The 18,193-nt window shown below is 34.3% G+C and overlaps 2 protein-coding genes across 2 annotated transcripts in view; one reads left to right on the top strand and one right to left on the bottom strand.

Annotated features, from left to right (window-relative positions):
- LOC148950125 (uncharacterized) overlaps positions 1–18,193 on the top strand; it is a 344,013-nt gene that overhangs the window by 83,883 nt on the left and 241,937 nt on the right. The window lies entirely within an intron of this gene.
- The window catches only part of LOC148950127 (uncharacterized), a 41,493-nt gene continuing 30,743 nt past the window's right edge, over positions 7,444–18,193 (bottom strand). Inside the window, exon 3 of the mRNA XM_089091463.1 lies at positions 7,444–8,708. Coding sequence (XP_088947589.1) covers positions 7,504–8,708 — 1,205 coding nt within the window. The 3' untranslated portion in view covers positions 7,444–7,503. The remainder of the gene's footprint in view (positions 8,709–18,193) is intronic.

The following is an 18,193-nucleotide window of genomic DNA, read 5'->3' as shown; positions in this document are numbered from 1 at the left end:
TTCAGACAGAATATTGTACGAGTATTTTCTTAAATCTATGAGGCTTTCAATAATTGTGTGTTGAAAATTAATAAAATGTATATAAATACAGTAAAAGAAAACAAATTTCTCCAAACTTACGATTGAGCCGTCGCAACATCCTTTTGACTATCCATTACAAAATCAAACTGAACCTGAATAGTGTATGCGTTCCGGTCAACTTAAAAATATAATTCTTTACTATGAATGATGTAAAAAAATTAAAGCAATTGGGAAACTCTATTCAAAATGGTTTAATCTCATCAAACAGTCCGTGGTAACGAACTGTAAGTAAGGAGCAACCCGGCTCAATAGTAACCGAAACTCTAAAAAACAGATACCAAATTTGATACCAATAGATGCATCAAAAGAATTGGATTTTTATGCTGATTTCAAATATATAATTTTCATCAAGTTTAGTGTTACCCATCAGAAGTTACGAGCCTGAGGATATTTGCCTTATTTTCAATAAAGGGTGAAAACACCCCCTAAAAGTCATAGAATCTTAATGAAAATCATACCATCAGAATCAGCGTATCAGGTAACCCTATTGTAGATATTTAAAGCTCCTATATGCAAAAATGTAGAATCTTGTATTTTTTTTTTCTGGCAGAAGAAACATCACAGATACGTGTTTATTTGTCCGTTTTTTTCTTCCCAGGGGTGATCGCATCGACTCAGTGATCCTAAAATATCGTGAGAGGGCTCATTCGAACGGAAATCAAAAGTTCTAGTACCCTTTTTAAGTGACCAAACAATTGAATTGGAGGGTAACTAGGCCCCCTCCCAAGCTCATTTTTCCCAAAGTCACTGGATCAAGATTTTGAGATTTTGTTCAGCATAGTCCAAAAATTTAATAACTATGTCTTTAGGTGTAAAATGACCTGCCACAGTCCCCGGGGGAAGGGCTGCAAGTCGTAAACTTTGCCTATTGTTTACATACAGTATTTGTTCTTGGGAAGTATACAGTCATTTTGTGTGGGGGTGGAGGGGGTGGGGTGGTCGTGTTCTTTAGGTGGATTTCCAAGGGGAGAGTCTTCCTTTGGGAGGAACATATATGATGAGTGAATGTTTTAGGGGAAATGTTACACTGGGGGGTTTTGACAGAATTACTATACGAAATTCTTTTTAATTGTCCTATATTCTCTTTGTCAAATTTTTTATATGGAGATGTTCTAGGGGAATTATCCGGGGGCTTTTTTCCGCGCGTTTTGTTTTCTGGGAACTAATTTCTACGGAAGGGGGAATTCCTGGAGTGATTAAGAAACTGATTAGAGATTAAGTCTTATTCCAATGAAAAAATGCTTAGGAGAATTTTTCAGGGTGAATCGTCCACAAGCAATTTTACAGAGAGGGGAGGATTCTCAGCGAGGAAGGAACTTTCTCGAGGCAATTTGACGGGGGGAGGGGGGTGCACTTTACGATTAGAGAAATTTCCACGGAGGATATTTTCGTGAGGGGGAGGGGTATATTTCATAAAGGGTGAGCCAGATTTACCGGCATTATTTGAAAAATGAACAGAAATTATGCCATATATGAAGGGTGGCTCCCTCCTCAATACCTTATTCTTTACGCTAAAGTTTGACTGTTTACTAAAATTGAAACACAGGGGCTGTTTAATTAGAATAAGAAGCTTTTTTTAAAAGTGCTAAAAGCTTTAGCGTAACGAGCAAGGTATCGACGAGGGGGTGACCCTTCATATCCGGAATAAATCTGGCAAAATTAATATGCAAATTGTGTTTTAATTTTCATGCACGGTGAGCCAAACTCGAACCTGTATTAGTTGAAAAACGTTCAGATATTAAAAAAAAAAAAAATATTTTAACTGAAAGTAAGGAGCAACATTAAAACTTAAAACGAACAGCAATTATTCCGTATATGAAAGGTACTGTCCCCTCCTCAACGCCTCGCTCTTTAGGCTAAAGTTTGACTATTTTTCACCACTCTACTTTTTAAAACAATAAAAAACTTTCACGTAAAGAGCAAGGCGTTGGAGGACAGTCCCTTTCATGTACGGAACAATTGCTGTTCATTTTAAGTTTTAATGTCGCTTCTTACTTTCATTAAAAAAAAACTTTTTTTTTTATTAAATTTCATAAAGACGATACTTTTGTCAAAATTTGAAGAACCGTGTATATTGCAATTGTATCTGTCTAGTTTATATGCAAAGTAACGCAAGAGACAAAAATTAACGAACAAGAGAGTAGTGAAGAATAATGGTTTACAAAGTAATAATTGGCAGGGATAGTCACTAGTGATAAGTCACTAGGGGTGGCACCGTGACTGGGTGATTTTCGGGGATTCGGAGAACCAAATTTTTTACGGGGTGACACAAAGATTTTCGGAGAAATCCCCGAAAATTTGGGGATAGTGCAAGCCCTGCTTGAATTCTAATCAGGAAAATCGAAATACTTAACCATACGAGAAAAGAAACACTCTGACTTCGCGGTTGACGCAATAAAGGATTGCCGCAAAATTAATTCAGTCAGCCGAACGCCGCCGCCGCTGTCGGTGGTGGCACGCTTGCGGCACGCCGGTGGGGTTGCGAAACTTCGGCGGCGGTCAACCTGGCCTCTCGTTGGCGGGGTTCGGTCGATGCGCTGGCGTGGTGCCGGGGTCTAGTATTGGTTATTGGGAAGTATACAGACGTTTTCAGAGGGGATTATTTCTGGTAATGGGGGGGGGGGGGGGTTGGATCGGGGGTTAAGTGAGAGGATCTTTCCACGGAGGAAGTTTTCATGGTGGAAGGGACATTGCTACGAAAGGGATGCCAGATTTCCCAGAATTATTAAAAAAAAACAATCAGAAATTAAAAAAAAAAAAAACAAGTTTTCAACTGAAAAACTTTTCAACCGAAAACTTTTCAAAATCAAAACTTAAAACTAAAAGAAACTATTACGCATATGATTGGGTTCTCCCCCTAGTCAAAACCTCGCTCTTTAAGCTTAAGTTTTTTTAGTACTTTCATAAGAGCTATTTATTCTAATTAACGGCCTTTGTGATTCAGGGGTCATTATTAAAGAATTGTAAAAAAATTTGAACTTTAGCGTAAAGAGCGAGGTATTGACTAGGGGGTAAACCCTCTAATATCTGTAACAAGAATATACGAATATAGAAGTTCGTTACGCAAGTTAATTCGTAAGTTACGTATATTTATTACTAATAAAAATGTTTGTAAATAAAATTAAACAACTTTCGAGAAAGCCATTTAGCCAAAAAAACGTAAAATTTAAATGCAAATTTCGTTTTGATTATTCATGTACGGTGAGCCAAAATCAAAACCTACATTAATTTAAAAACGTTCAGAAATTAAATAAGAAAACATGTTTTTTTTTAATTGAAAGTCAGGAGCGACATTAAAACTTAAAACGAACAGAAATTATTCCGTATCTGAAAGGGGCTGTCCCCTCCTTAACACCTAGCTCTTTACGCTAAATTTTGACTCTTTCTCACAACTCTATTTTTTAAAACAATAAAAAACTTTAGCGTAAAGAGCGAGGCGTTGAGGAGGGGACAGCCCCTTTCATATACGGAATAATTTCTGTTCTTTTAACTTTTAATGTAGCTCCTTACTTTCAGTTAAAAAAAACTTGTTTTTTTTTATTTAATAACACAATAAGGATAGAACTTGCAGGATATAAACGAACTCCGACTCATGAAATATCGTTCTGAACAGTAAAAAACAGATGGAAACCCACTTTTTACTTACAAACCAATAAACAAACACCATAAAAAATCACTTGAAGGCATAGAAAGAGTGGTTCGGTTCCAACTTCAAATTGTGCATAAATTGAGAAGGAGGCACATCAATTTACTTCTAATGGTATTTACCCAAAGGGGTTGTTATATTCCAACCAAAATCAGTCAAAAGCAGGCGCTTAGCTCCAGCAGTTTTATCAAAAGGGGGGGGGCAAAAAAGCCCATACCTGGATAGTCGCGGGGCATGGGCTATATAATAATTTTTATCCAAATTATTGGGGGTTTTCTCCGCCCCCCCCCTTGTCTCCCCCCACGAAACGACGCCCCTGGTGAAAAGTAAACTGGTAAAATCCTAGTTATGCCTTTCAAGAACATTATATCAATTTGGCCTCTTTGGAGGATGAGGAAAGGGGGCCCTATATTATTTTTTTTTGCCAGAAGTGAACGTTAAATCCCACTCAAACTTGGTGGGACGTAAGAGCTAGGCTCTGAATTTAGTTTTTCATTGTCTGCGACTTATCAGACTTCGGTGGAAATGGGGATTAGGCTAATATATTAAAGCATCTTTTCATCTGCGTAATTGCTAATCGAACTGGATGAATTCATTTTTAAAAGACGTGATGACCCGCTTGATTACGGTCTTTGGTGTCAATGATCGACTGTACCTCTGTGAGGGACAGGATTCTTTGTTATTGGCCATATCCATAAGGGTGCCCTCTTGGATTTCAACCAAATCGATAGGATAAGCTAGGAGTCTTATTGCACCTTTATAAGGCTTGAGTCCAATACGGTTGACTTTGTTGCTTTTTTTCTACAGTGTCATTAAAGATCACAGTTACTGTTAAGATTTGCAGGCCCTTTGAATCAAATGTCTAGTTTTGTTTTCTATAATATAATTTTCTTTTCACCAATTTTAAGTCTCTAGATATTTTTTTTATATTATATTTCCATTCTTCTCACACCTTCCTCGTATATGTTTTTTCTACTCTAGACTTTCATGCAGGGTTGCCACTCAGCAGGTTTTTGGTGCCACTTTGGGTGGCAAAATAGTGTCAATTTCGTATAAAAAGTGTCATTTTCCAAAAATTTGCGAATGGGATCTGTCGCAGTAATGACCAGGGCTGCCACTCAGCAGGTTTTTTTGGTGCCACTTTGGGTGGCAAAATAGTGTCAATTTCGAATAAAAAGTGTCATTTTCCAAAAATTTACGAATGGGATTTCACTAAATAATTGTCGCAGTAATGTTCCCTGTGACCAACCTTTCGGGAAACGTGACACAACAGTGTCACGTTTCCCGAAAAGTGCCACTTTAATAAAAAAGTGCTAAAAGTGGCACAAAAGTGTCACCGGTGGCAACCCTGTCAAGATGTCTGTTATATATTTTTATCTTGCATTTGTTACTACCCTCTGTTGCGTTTTCTTCTCCCGTGGCATTTGTTTCGTGTTGTGCATGTGCAGGTGCACCTGTATGACGGGAATCCAAGACTTCTAATTAATAAACAGAATAATTACTATTCCCTTAAAAATATGATACTGACATGCTTGCAACCTCATAAACCGTACTTCTTCTTACAGGCGTAGACAAAATTTTTCTTTTTTCGCAACATTCTCATTTTTGTATTTTTGTGGTTTCAGTTTGATTTTTTGGTTATATCCAGTAAAAACGGTCGACAGGGTCTTCCGAGAGAACTTCAGTGCTACTGAAAAGTAGCCAAAATACACACAAAAACGCTGCATTCTACCAATTTTAACGATCTATTTTGATTTCTGATAAGATAAAACGGTGGAAAATTGCATATTTACCACTTTTAAATATGCATTTTTATAACTGTTGGGATTTCTAAAATTTCTTTTTCGATTAACATCCATGAAAATAGTCAAAAACAACATGATAGTGAGGAAGAACCCTCCTAAAAATACAATTTAAGCTGTAATTCTCCCCTTGACTGAATATATGGTTTTGCTTTTGATGACAGTATACTATACAACAAAGAAGAAGAACAAAAAAAAAACAAAAAAAAAACAGCGTAGGCTCTAGTTGGGATCGATCCCAAACTATCTACGAGAGTTTTCCTTTTACTTCCCGTATCTGAAACCCAACGCTACTCCCTATCTCATTTCGTCTATGTCTTATCGTCTATGTAATTAAACTTAAAAAAACTAGTTTTTTTCAACTGAAAGTAAGAAGCAATATAAAAACTTAAGAAGAAAAGAAATTATTAGGTATATTAGGGGGTTGCCCCCTCCTCTATACCTCGCTCTTTACCCTAAAGTTTGACCTTTTGTTTCAATTATTTAAGAATAACTATTGGAACCTTCAGCGTAAAGAGAGAGGTATTGAGGAAGGGGCACCCCCCTCATTTACGTAATATCTGATTGTTTTTAAAAATGCCGTGAAATTCGGCTCATCCTCCATAGAAAAATTCCCTTCTCCTAAGAAAAATTCCTCCATGTAAATATCCTTCCCCTTAATCCCCCACCAGACCCCTCCCCCACCCCCAAAAAATATATGTATACTTCCCAAAAACCATAACTATATGTAAACAATGGGCAAAATTCAGAGCTTGTAGCCCTTCTCCGGGGATTGTAGGGGGTCAAGTCATCCTCAAAGTTATAGTTACTAAATCTTTCGACTATGTTGAACAAAATGGTCATCTCAAAATTTTGATCAGGTGACTTTGGGAAAAAAAGGGGCGTGACAGGGGGGGGGGGGCTAGCTGCCCTCCAATATTTTTGGTAAATTAAAAGGGTACTAGAACTTTTAATTTTCAATCAAACGAGCTCTTTCACGTTCCTCTAGGATCACTGGTTCAATACGATCACCCCTGGGGAAAAAACAAACAAACAAAAAAACACGCATCCATGATCTTTCTTCTGGCAAAAAATACAAAATTCCACTTTTTTGTCTATACGAGCATGAAACCTCTACAGTAGGAATCTTTGATATGCTGAATCTGATGGTGTGATTTTCATTAAAGTTACTTGATGTTTTGGCGGTGTTTCCCTCTTTCTTCGAAAATTGGGCAATTTTTTTCAGGTTTGTACCTTTTGATGGGTAACATTAAACTTGATGAATTTTATATATTTTGAATAAGTATCAAAGTCCAATTCTTTTGATAAATCTATTGCTATCAAGACTCTGTTTCTTATAGTTTCGGTTACTATTGAGCCGCATCGGTCCTTGCTTACAGTTCGTTACCACGAATTGTTTTGACAGTGCTTTATCACGAATTATTTGATTTCTCTGAAAGTTTTGCTGAGATATTAACATCAGAAAAAACTTAGAATTTCCTAGAAATACATAAGAAATCTCTTCTATTAGTGTGAGAAATTCTATCCATATTTAAACCATTTTGGCTGTAAAGCGTACAAGGGCGAATGCAAAGTTTTTGTTTGGGGCCGGGGGGCATTTTTTATGGGCGGGAGGGGCTACAAAAAAAACTTTATTAAAGCCATCAAAAGTTTGTTCATATACATTTTGTTACGTTTTAAACATCGGACAAAAATTTCCGTGGGGAGGGGTACCCAGTGCCCCCTCCTCCGGATACGCGCTTCAAAGCATGCAATAAAATCATCTGTTGGAGAAAGGCTGCTTTGATATTGTTGAAAAATTGTCGATTATGAATCCCTCAATTGATTTTTCTATTTTGATGTTAGATAGGAAAAAATAAAACGTATTAATGTATATAGTCTTGTCAAGAGAAGAGACCATGTTCCGCAGTATGATGAAGTTCTAGTTTGATATTTATTCTTTTTCACAAACAAAGCGATACAATGAATATAAATTTATTTCTTGACAGGATTCATTTTGATGTATACATCCTGTGGCTGACCAAAGTCAATTTTCGTGTTCCACTTATATATGCTTGCTTTATGATCAAAATTATATCTAAGGCGATTTCTGAGAGGACAGTCTCGAGTATTTTTGCCTTTTGGATCAATGACGATTTCCATATCAAATTCAGATTCTGCGACAGGAGCTTGAATGTTACTTTTAGTCTGTCTGTACAATACAAGCCCATCCACACAGCTGTCATCTGAAGACAATGCGTCCCGTTGAAATGTCGTGATAAATTCTTCTTCATCAATTAAAAATGATCCAAGCATGGTCTCCCGTCCCTTAACACTTTGCGGTTTCAGAATCGTTGTCGTATTCCATTGCCCTGGTTCGTAGTGGAACTTCGTATTGTACAAGTACTCTCGAAGACATTCTCCACATGCTGAATGGCACTTTCCAGTTCCCTTTAAGCTCATTTGCATCACCTTTTGAAGTACTGTTCTGGCATCAAGTTGGCGCTGGGCTAAAACATTAGTTAGTCTTTCAAGTTCAGAGCAATTCATTCTTTCAAGATCTAGATTGTCGATTAGTTTGTTAATTTCGTTTTTCTCAACCTGTTTCTCTTGGTCATCCACGTTTTCAAGCCGATCTACAATGACTGTATTTTGGTCCTCAGATGTCAGTTCTTTGTCCTCTATATACTCTATTAACATTTTCAGAGGTAAGTGTTTCCTGAACTTAGGAAAATCTTTTCGGGTTTTAACCTTCCTCATCATTGTTTCAGCAACTTTGCTTTCTATATCTCCTTGTAACAATTGTTTGACCTTTTTCAGTAGTTTTTCTACAGTGAATGGCTTTAAGCTGTCAATAGCTTTTTCGGCTACGTCTTGAATCGGACTATCGATTTCGTATTCAAGAAGGGCCTCTACCAAATCGTCTATATTCTTGGCATCTGTGTATCCTGTATAGCATAATTCAAGTAATGATTCCATCGTCTCTTTTTCGTGTGGCACCTCAATTTCCAGTTTCAGGCACTGGCAGTATTTCGGCTTCTTCTTCTCCGATAGTTTTGTGATTAGCTTCGCTGGCTCCTTTCTTTTGCTAGGTTTTATAGGTTTCTGTGGTCCTTTTAAAGACAACTCTGGTAACTTGGCTTGATTTGGCCACATGCTTTCATTTTGATCTTCAGTGAGATATTTTCCGCCAGATTGCTCTACAAAAAAATCAAGTATATTTTTAAGTAGCGTATTCCCTTACAAAATAAGTGTAAGTCAACTGTTCTAGATTTAAGTTACTATTAGAAACTAAGTTGCAAAGAAATTCTGCTCCTTTCAGGATTTTTTTTTTGAAGACTAGCATTCAAAAAATTAAACTAACAAATCTAGCTATGGGCATCTGAAATCAGTGCAGAGCCAACCATTGTGTAGCTGTATCAATAGAAAGAGGCAGTAAACAGTTAAAAATTCGGTAACAGCTTAATATTACTACTACTACTGCTACAACATCAACTAATATTACTACTACTACTACTACTACTACTACTACTACAACTACTACTACTACCCCTACTACTACTACTACTGCTACTACTACTGTTGCTAGAAACACATTGATACACCATGTCACATGAGACCTACATAGCTCCGCGCGCTCCTTCTCCATACCAATATATTCAAAGCTTCACTCTTTACCCGTCCAAGGAAGTTCCAATTTCGTTTTAACTATTCCTTACGACCTATTCCAACCCTATTTGGGGAATGCCTGCTTTTTGTTCAGCCTTGGATGGATGGCCAAAAAGAACAATCTTTGGCAATCTTTCATCCTTCAGTCGCCAAACACAATCTAGCCATCTCAACCTTTCTCTCTTTACATCCCTAAAAACTGGGATAGAACCCTATTTTTCGCAGAGCTTGTTGTTTGATATACACTTAAACAAACAGGCACGCAAAAATATCCGTAAACAATAGTAGAAAGGGGTCCGGAGGTCCCACGAGAACACCATATATGGGCAAAGAGTCCCTAGGGAGAACACCTGTGCTGTCAGTCCCGATCCCACACCATATATGGGTATGGAATCCCCAGGGAGAACACGTTTCCGAGAAATTGATTGCGTAACCTAGCCTATCCTCATGAGCTCGTGACATGACACCATATATGGGCATAGAGTCCCTAGGGAGAACACCCGTGCTGTCAGTTCGGCGGGGACTCCATATATGGACATGGAATCCCTAGGGGAACGGATTTCCGAGAAATTGGTGTTCGTCCAGGAGAATTGTTCCCGGGCGAAGTTTATTAATGTCTTTGGAGTTCGTCCAGGAGAATTGTTTCCGGGCGAAGTTTATTAATGTCTTTGGTGCTTGTCCAGGAGAATTGTTTCCGGGTGAAGTTTATTATTGTCTGACGGACGATGTCAAGGTTCATTGATTTGTCACGAAAGGGGAATTAATTTGTTGTTTCTAAGGGGAATGATTGATCTACGAAGAGGGAATTAATTTGTTGTTTCTAAGGGGAATTATTGATTCACGAAAGGGGAATTAATTTGTTGTTTCTAAGGGGAATTATTGATTCAAGAAAGGGCAATTAATTTGTTGTTTCTAAGGGGAAGGTGGCATGGGCACCCATATGGAGGGGCAGGGGGGGCTTTTGCCCCCCCCCCCTATCTTGAATGATGCTGCCTTATTTTTATATTTTTGTTCTGAGATTTCTATTATATAGCATTAAAAGTAGCAATTAGACGTAGTTTGCCCCCCCTGGAATTCAGCTTATGGGCGCCCATGGAAGGTGGGGAAGAGACATATTGATCTAGGACTCGAGAGGGAAAATGGATTTCCTAAAAATTGATTGCGTAACCTAACCTAACCTCATGAGCACATGATGGGACTCCATATATGGGCATAGAATCCCTCGAGAGGAGAGGATTTCCGAGAAATTGATTGCGTAATCGAAGGGAGAGAATCCCCTAGAAATTGATTACATAATCGGTAGAACCCTATCAGGAGCTCGTGACAGGAATCCATCTATGGGCATAGAATGACATAATCTACTAGTACAAATGGGTTTCTGAGAAACTGATTACATAATAGGTAAAACTCTATCAGGAAGTCATGACGGGAGTCCAAATACGGATATAGCATGAATTTGTTAACTATGATAATTGGATTTATGAGAAATTTATTACATGATCGGTAGAACCCTATCATAAGGTAATGACGGGAGTCCGTATATGGGCATAGAATGACGTAATCGACTAGGACAGTTGGATTTATGAGAAATTGATTACATAATCGGTAGAGCCCTATCAGGAGGTCATGACGGGAGTCCATATATGGGCATAGAATGATGTAATCGACTAGGACAGTTGGAATATTTCAGTAGTGGCTTGTCGTGGTTTACCATGTCACACTTACATTCTCTTAATTTTTCAAAGTTCATTTCGGATTTCTTTCGCTGAAATGCAAGAACTGAAATATTCCAGTAGTGTTACGTCGTGGTTTACTTTGTCAGAGTTACATTCTCGTAATTTTTGGAAGTTCATTTTGAATATCTTTCATTGAAATGAAAGGGTTGGAATATTTCAGTAGTGGTTTATTGTGGTTTACCTTGTCACAGTTACATTCTCTCGATTTTTCAAAGTTGATTTTGAATTTGTTTCATTGAAATGCAAGAGTTGGATTATTTCAGTAGTGTTTTGTCGTGGTTTACCATGTCACAGTTACATTCTCTTGATTTTTCAAAGTTCATTTTGGATTTCTCTCGTTGAAATGCAAGAGTTGGAATATTTCAGTAGTGTTTTGTCATGGTTTACCTTGTCAAAGTTACATTTTCTTAATTTTTCAAAGTTCATTTTAAATTTCTTTCTTTGAAATGCAAGAGTTGGAATATTTCAGTAGTGTTTTGTTGTGGTTTAGCTTGTCACATTTACATTTTCTTGATTTTTCAAAGTTCATTTTGAATTTCTTTCGTTGAAATGCAAGAGTTGGAATTGTTCAGTAGTGTTTTGTTGTGGTTTACCTTGTCACACTTACATTCTCTTGATTTTTCAAAGTTCATTTCGAATTTCTTTCATTGAAATGCAAGAGTTGGAATATGTCAGTAGTGTTTCGTCGTAGTTTACCTTGTCACAGTTACATTGTCTTGATTTTTCAAAGTTCATTTGAATTTCTTTCATTGAAATGCAAGAGTTGGATTATTTCAGTGGTGTTTTGTTGTGCTTTACCTTGTCACAGTTACATTCTCTTAATTTATCAAAGTTCATTTTGAATTTCTTTCGTTGAAATGCAAGAGTCGGAATATTTCAGTAGTGTTTTGTCGTGGTTTAACTTGTCACAGTTACATTGTCTTGATTTTTTAAAGTTCATTTTGAATTTCTTTCATTGAAATGCAAGAGTTGGATTATTTCACTAGTGTTTTGTCGTGGTTTACCTTGTCAGAGTTACATTCTCTTAATTTTTCAAAGTTCATTTTGGTTTTCTTCCGTTGAAATGCAAGAGTTGGAATATTTGAGTAGTGTTTTGTTGTGGTTTACCTTGTCACAGTTACATTCTCTTGATTTTTCAAAGTTCATTTCGAATTTCTTTCATTGAAATGCAAGAGTTGGAATATTGTAGTAGTGTTCTGTCGTGGTTTACCTTGTCACAGTTACATTCTCTTGATTTTTCAAAGTTCATTTAAATTTCTTTCATTGAAATGCAAGAGTTGGAATATTTCAATAGTGTTTTGTCATGGTTTACCACTTCAGAGTTACATTCTCTTGATTTTTCAAAGTTCATTTTGAATTTCTTTCGTTGAAATGCGAGAGTTGGAATATTTCAGTGGTGTTTTGTCGTGATTTACCTTGTCACAGTTACATTCTATTAATTTTTCAAAGTTTATTTTGAATTTCTTTCATTGAAATGCAAGAGTTGAACTATTTCAGTAGTGTTTTGTCATGGTTTACCTTGTCACAGATACATTCTATTGATTTTTCAAAGTTCATTTTGAATTTCTTTTGTTGAAATGCAAGAGTTGGAATATTTCAGTAGTGTTTTATCGTGGTTTACCTTGTCACAGTTACCTTCTCTTGAATTTTTCAAATTTCATTTGAATTTCATTCATTGAAATGCAAGAGTTGGAATATTTCTGTAGTGTTTTGTTGTTGTTTACCTTGTGACAGTTACACTTTGTTGATTTTGCAAAGTTAATTTTTAATTTCTATCGATAATATGAAAGAGTCGGAATATTTAAATAGTGTTTTGTCATGGTTTAACTTGTCAAAGTTACATTCGTTTGATTTTTCAAAGTTCATTTTAAATTTCTTTAGTGGAAATACGAGAGTTTGAAAGTTTAAGTTGTGTTATGTCATGGATAAATTTGTCAGTTCTACATCCGTTACATCTTTAAAAGTTCATTGTGAATTTTTTTCGTTGATAAGAATGATTTGGAACGTTTCAGTAGTGTCTTGTCGTGGATTACCATGTCACAGTTACATTCTCTTGATATTTCAAAGTTCATTTCGAATTTCTTTCATTGAAATGAAAGAGTTGGAATGTGTCAGCAGTGTTTTGTCGTGGTGTACCTTGTCACAGTTACATTCTCTTGATATTTCAAAGTTCATTGAATTTCTTACATTGTAATGCAAGAGTTGGATTATTTCAGTAGTGTTTTGTTGTGCTTTACCTTGTCACAGTTACATTCTCTTAATTTTTTAAAGTTCAGTTTGAATTTCTTTCGTTGAAATGCGAGAATTGGAATATTTCAGTAGTGTTTTGTCGTGGTTTACCTTATCACAGTTACATTCTCTTGATTTTTCAAAGTTGATTTTGAATTTCTTTCACTGAAATGCAAGAGTTGGATTATTTCAGTAGTGTTTTGTTGTGGTTTACCTTGTCACAGATACATTCTCTTGATTTTTCAAAGTTCATTTCGGATTTCTTTCGTTGAAATGCAAGACTTGGAATATTTCAGTAGTGTTTTGTTGTGGTTTACCTTAACACAGTTACATTTTCTTAATTTTACAAAGTTCATTTTGAATTTTTATCGTTGAAATGCAAGAGTTGGAATATTTCAGTAATGTTTTGATGTAGTTTACCTTATCACAGTTAAATTTTCCTGATTTTTCAAATTTCATTTTGAATTTCTTTCGGTGAAATTCAAGATTTGGTATATTTCAGTAGTGTTTTGTCGTGCATTACCTTGTCACAGTTACATTTTCTTGATTTTTAAAATTTCATTTTAAATTTCTTTCGGTGAAATGAACGAGTTGAAATATTTCAGTAGTGTTTTGTTGCGGTTTACCCTGTCACAGTTACATTCTCTTAATTTTTCAAAGTTCATTTTGAATTTCTTTCGATGAAATGAAAGAGTTGGAATATTTGAATAGTGTATTGCCATGGTTTACCTTGTCACACTTACATTCTCTTAATTTTTCAAACTTCATTTTGGTTTTATTTCGGTGAAATGCAAGAGTTGGAATATTTCTGTAGTGATTTTTTGCGGTTTACCATGTCACATTTACATTCTCTTAATTTTTCAAAGTTCATTTTGAATTTCTTTCGATGAAATGAAAGAGTTGGAATATTTCAATAGTGTTTTGTCATGGTTTACCTTGTCACACTTACATTCTCTTAATTTTTCAAAATTCATTTTGGTTTTATTTCGGTGAAATGCAAGAGTTGAAATATTTTCAGTAGTGTTTTGATGTGGTTTACCTTGTTACAGTTACATTCTCTTGATTTTTCAAAGTTCATTTTGGTTTTATTTCGTTGAAATGCAAGAGTTGTAATATTTCAGTAGTGTTTTGTTGTGGTTTACCATGTCACACTTACATTCTCTTAATTTTTCAAAGTTCATTTTGGATTTCTTTCGATGAAATGCAAGAGTTGGAATATTCTAATAGTGTTTTGTCGTGGTTTACCTAGTCACAGTTACATTCTCTTAATTTTTCAAGGTTCATTTTGAATTTCTTTCATTGGAATACAAGAGTTGGAATATTTCATTAGTGTTATGTTGTGGTTCACCTTATCAGAGTTACATTTTCTTGATTTTTCAAAGTTCATTTTGAATTTCTTTCATTGAAATGCAAGAATTGGAATATCTCAGTAGTGTTTTTTCATAGTTTACCTTGTCACAGTTACATTCTCTTAATTTTTCAAACTTCATTTTGAATTTCTTTCCTTGAAATGCAAGACGTGGAATATTTCAGTAGTGTTTTGTCGTGGTTTCGCTTGTCACAGAAACATTCTCTTGATTTTTCAAAGTTCATTGTGAATTTTTTTCGTTAGAATGCATAAGTTTGAATATTTCAATAGTGTTTTGTCATGGCTTACCTTGTCACAGTTACATTCTTTTAATTTTTCAAAGTTCATTTTGAATTTCTTTTCGTTGAAATGCAAGTTGGAATATTTCAGTAATGTTTTGTCATGGTTTACCTTGTCAAAGATACATTCTCTTGATTTTCCAAAGTTCATTTTGGATTTCATTCGTTGAAATGCAAGAGTTGGAATATTCCAGTAGTGTTTTGTCGTGGTTTACCTAGTCACAGTTATATTCTCTTGATTTTTCAAAGTTGATTTTGAATTTCTTTTCGTTGCAATGCAAGAGTTGGAATATTTCAGTAGTGTTTTGCCATGGTTTACCTTGTCACATTTTTGTTAGGTTAGGTTAGGCTAGATCAAGTTAGGTTAGGTTAAGTTAGGTTAGGTTAGGTTAGCCTACGTACACGCGCGTACGTAGGCTAACCTAACTTAACCTAACCTAACTTGATCTAACCTAACCTAACAAAATCAAGAAAATGTAACTGTGTCAAGGTAAAGCACAAGAAAACATATTTCAACGAAAGAAATCCACAATGAACTTTGAAAAATCAAGAGAATGTAACTGTGACAAGGTAAACCACAACAAAACACTACTGAAATATTCCAACTCTTAACCAAGACAAAACACTACTGAAATATTCCAACTCTTAACCACGACAAAACACTACTAAAATATTTCAACTCTTGCATTTCAACGAAAGAAATCCAAAATTAACTTTGAAAAATCAAGAGAATGTAACTGTGACAAGGTAAACCACGACAAAACACTACTGAAATATTCCAACTCTTGCATTTCAGCGAAAGAAATCCAAAATAAAGTTTGGAAAATCAAGAGAATGCATCTGTGACAAGGTAATCCAAGACAAAACACTACTGAAATATTCCAACTCTTTCATTTAAACGAAAAGAAATCCAAAATGAACTTTGAAAAATTAAGAGAATGTAACTGTGACAAGGTAAACCATGACAAAACACTACTGAAATATTACAACTATTGAATTTAAACGAAGGAAATCCAAAATGAACTTTCAAAAATCAAAAGTATGAAACTGTTACAATGTAAACCATAATAAAACTCTAGTGAAATATTTCACCTCTTGCATTTCAACGAAATAAATTAAAAATGAACTTTGAAAAATTAATATAATGTAACTGTGACAAGGTAAACCATAAAAAAACACTACTGAAATATTCAAACTCTTGTATTTCAATGAAAGAAATTCAAAATGAACTTTGAAAAATCAAGAAAATGTAACTGTGATAAGGTGAACCACAACAGAACACTACTGAAATATTCCAACTTTTGCATTTCAACGAAAGAAATCCAAAATGAACTTTGAAAAATTAAGAGAATGTAACTGTGACAAGGTAAACCGCAACAAAACACTACTTAAATATTCCAACTCTTTCATTTCACTGAAAGAAATTCAAAATGAACTTTGAAAAATCAAGAAAATGTAAGTGTGACATGATAAACCACAACAAAACACTACTGAAATATTCCAACTCTTGCATTTCACCAAAATAAAACCAAAATGAACTTTGAAAAATCAAGTGAATGTAACTGTGACAAGGTAAACTACATCAAAACACAGCTGAAATATTCCAACTCTTGCATTTCACCGAAATAAAACCAAAATGAACTTTGAAAAATTAAGAGAATGTAAGTGTGACAAGGTAAACCATGACAAAGCACTGTTGAAATATTCCAACTCTTTCATTTCATCGAAAGAAATACATAATGAACTTTGAAAAATTAAGAGAATGTAAGTGTGACAAGTTAAACAACGTCAAAACACTACTGAAATATTCCAACTCTTGCATTTCACCGAAATAAAACCAAAGTGAACTTTGAAAAATTAAGAGAATGTAACTGTGACAAGGTAAACCGCAACAAAACACTACTGAAATATTCCAACTCTTGCATTTCAACGAAAGAAATTCAAATTGAACTTTTAAAATCAAGAGAATGTAACTGTGACATGGTAAACCATGACAAAACACTAGTGAAATATTCCAACTCTTGCATTTCAGTGAAAGAAATACAAAATGAACTTTGAAAAATCAAGAGAATGTAACTTTTATTTGAATAAGCACATTCTTTCTGTGAGAGCAAACAGTACTGTGTTTGCTAATGTTTATGTTCAATGTAAAAGAAATACAATGGATTCCATAAACACATCTGCTATTGCCTGCAACTCTTTAAATTCCGTGGGGAATCGTGTCAAAGAAATTAAACTTGATTTCATAGTCCTTGATGACTTTAAAAAGGATTCGGATAAACAAAGTTATCGATCCCGAGACGTATTGGAGTCTTGATATATATATATATATATATATATATATATATATATATATATATATATATATATATATATATATATATATATATATATATATATATATATATATATATATATATATATATATATATATATATATATATATATATATATATATATATATATATATATATATATATATATATATATATATATATATATATATATATATATATATATATACAAAGTTATCGCTCCCGAGAAATATTGGAGTCTTGATATATATATATATATATATATATATATATATATATATATATTATATATATATATATATATATATATATATATATATATATATATATATATATATATATATATATATATATATATATATATATATATGTATAACTCTTGCATTTCAATGAAAGAAATTCAAAATAATCCTTAAAAAATTAAGAAACTATGATTTTGACATGGTAAACGATAAAGAACAATGCGGAAATAATCCAACTCTTGCATTACAAAGCAGAAAATTCAAATTAACTTTAGAACATCTAAAGAATAAAAATATGATAAAATTAACCATGATAAAACCCTACTGTAATATTTCAACTATTACATTTCAATGAAAGAAATTCGAAATGAACTTTGAAAAATCAATAGAATGTATCTGTGACAAGGTAAACCATGACAAAACACTACTGAAATATTCCAAATTTCGCATTTCAACGAAAGAAATTCAAAATGAACTTTGAAAAATTAAGAGAATGTAACTGTGACGAGGTAAACCGCAACAAAACACTACTGAAATATTCCATCTCTTGCATTTCAACGAAAGAAATTCAGAATGAACTTTGAAAAATCAAGAGAATGTAACTGTGACAAGGTAAACCATATCAAAACACTACTGAAATATTCCAACTCTTGAATTTTAAAGAAAGAAATTCAAAATGAACTTTTAAAAATTAAGGGAATGTAACTGTTACAAAGTAAACCACGACAAAACACTACCGAAATATTCCAACTCTTGCATTTCAACGAAAGAAATTCAAAATGAACTTTGAAAAATTAATAAAATGTAACTGTTTTAAGGTAAACCATAACAAAACACTATTGAAATA

This window comes from Artemia sp. Qi Xiang Cuo, chromosome 7, assembly GCF_049724085.1.
Source record: "Artemia sp. Qi Xiang Cuo chromosome 7, ASM4972408v1, whole genome shotgun sequence".
NCBI lineage: Eukaryota > Metazoa > Arthropoda > Branchiopoda > Anostraca > Artemiidae > Artemia > Artemia sp. Qi Xiang Cuo.
The sequence above is the reverse complement of the archived record's forward strand: the minus strand, read 5'-3'. Positions and strand labels throughout refer to the sequence as shown.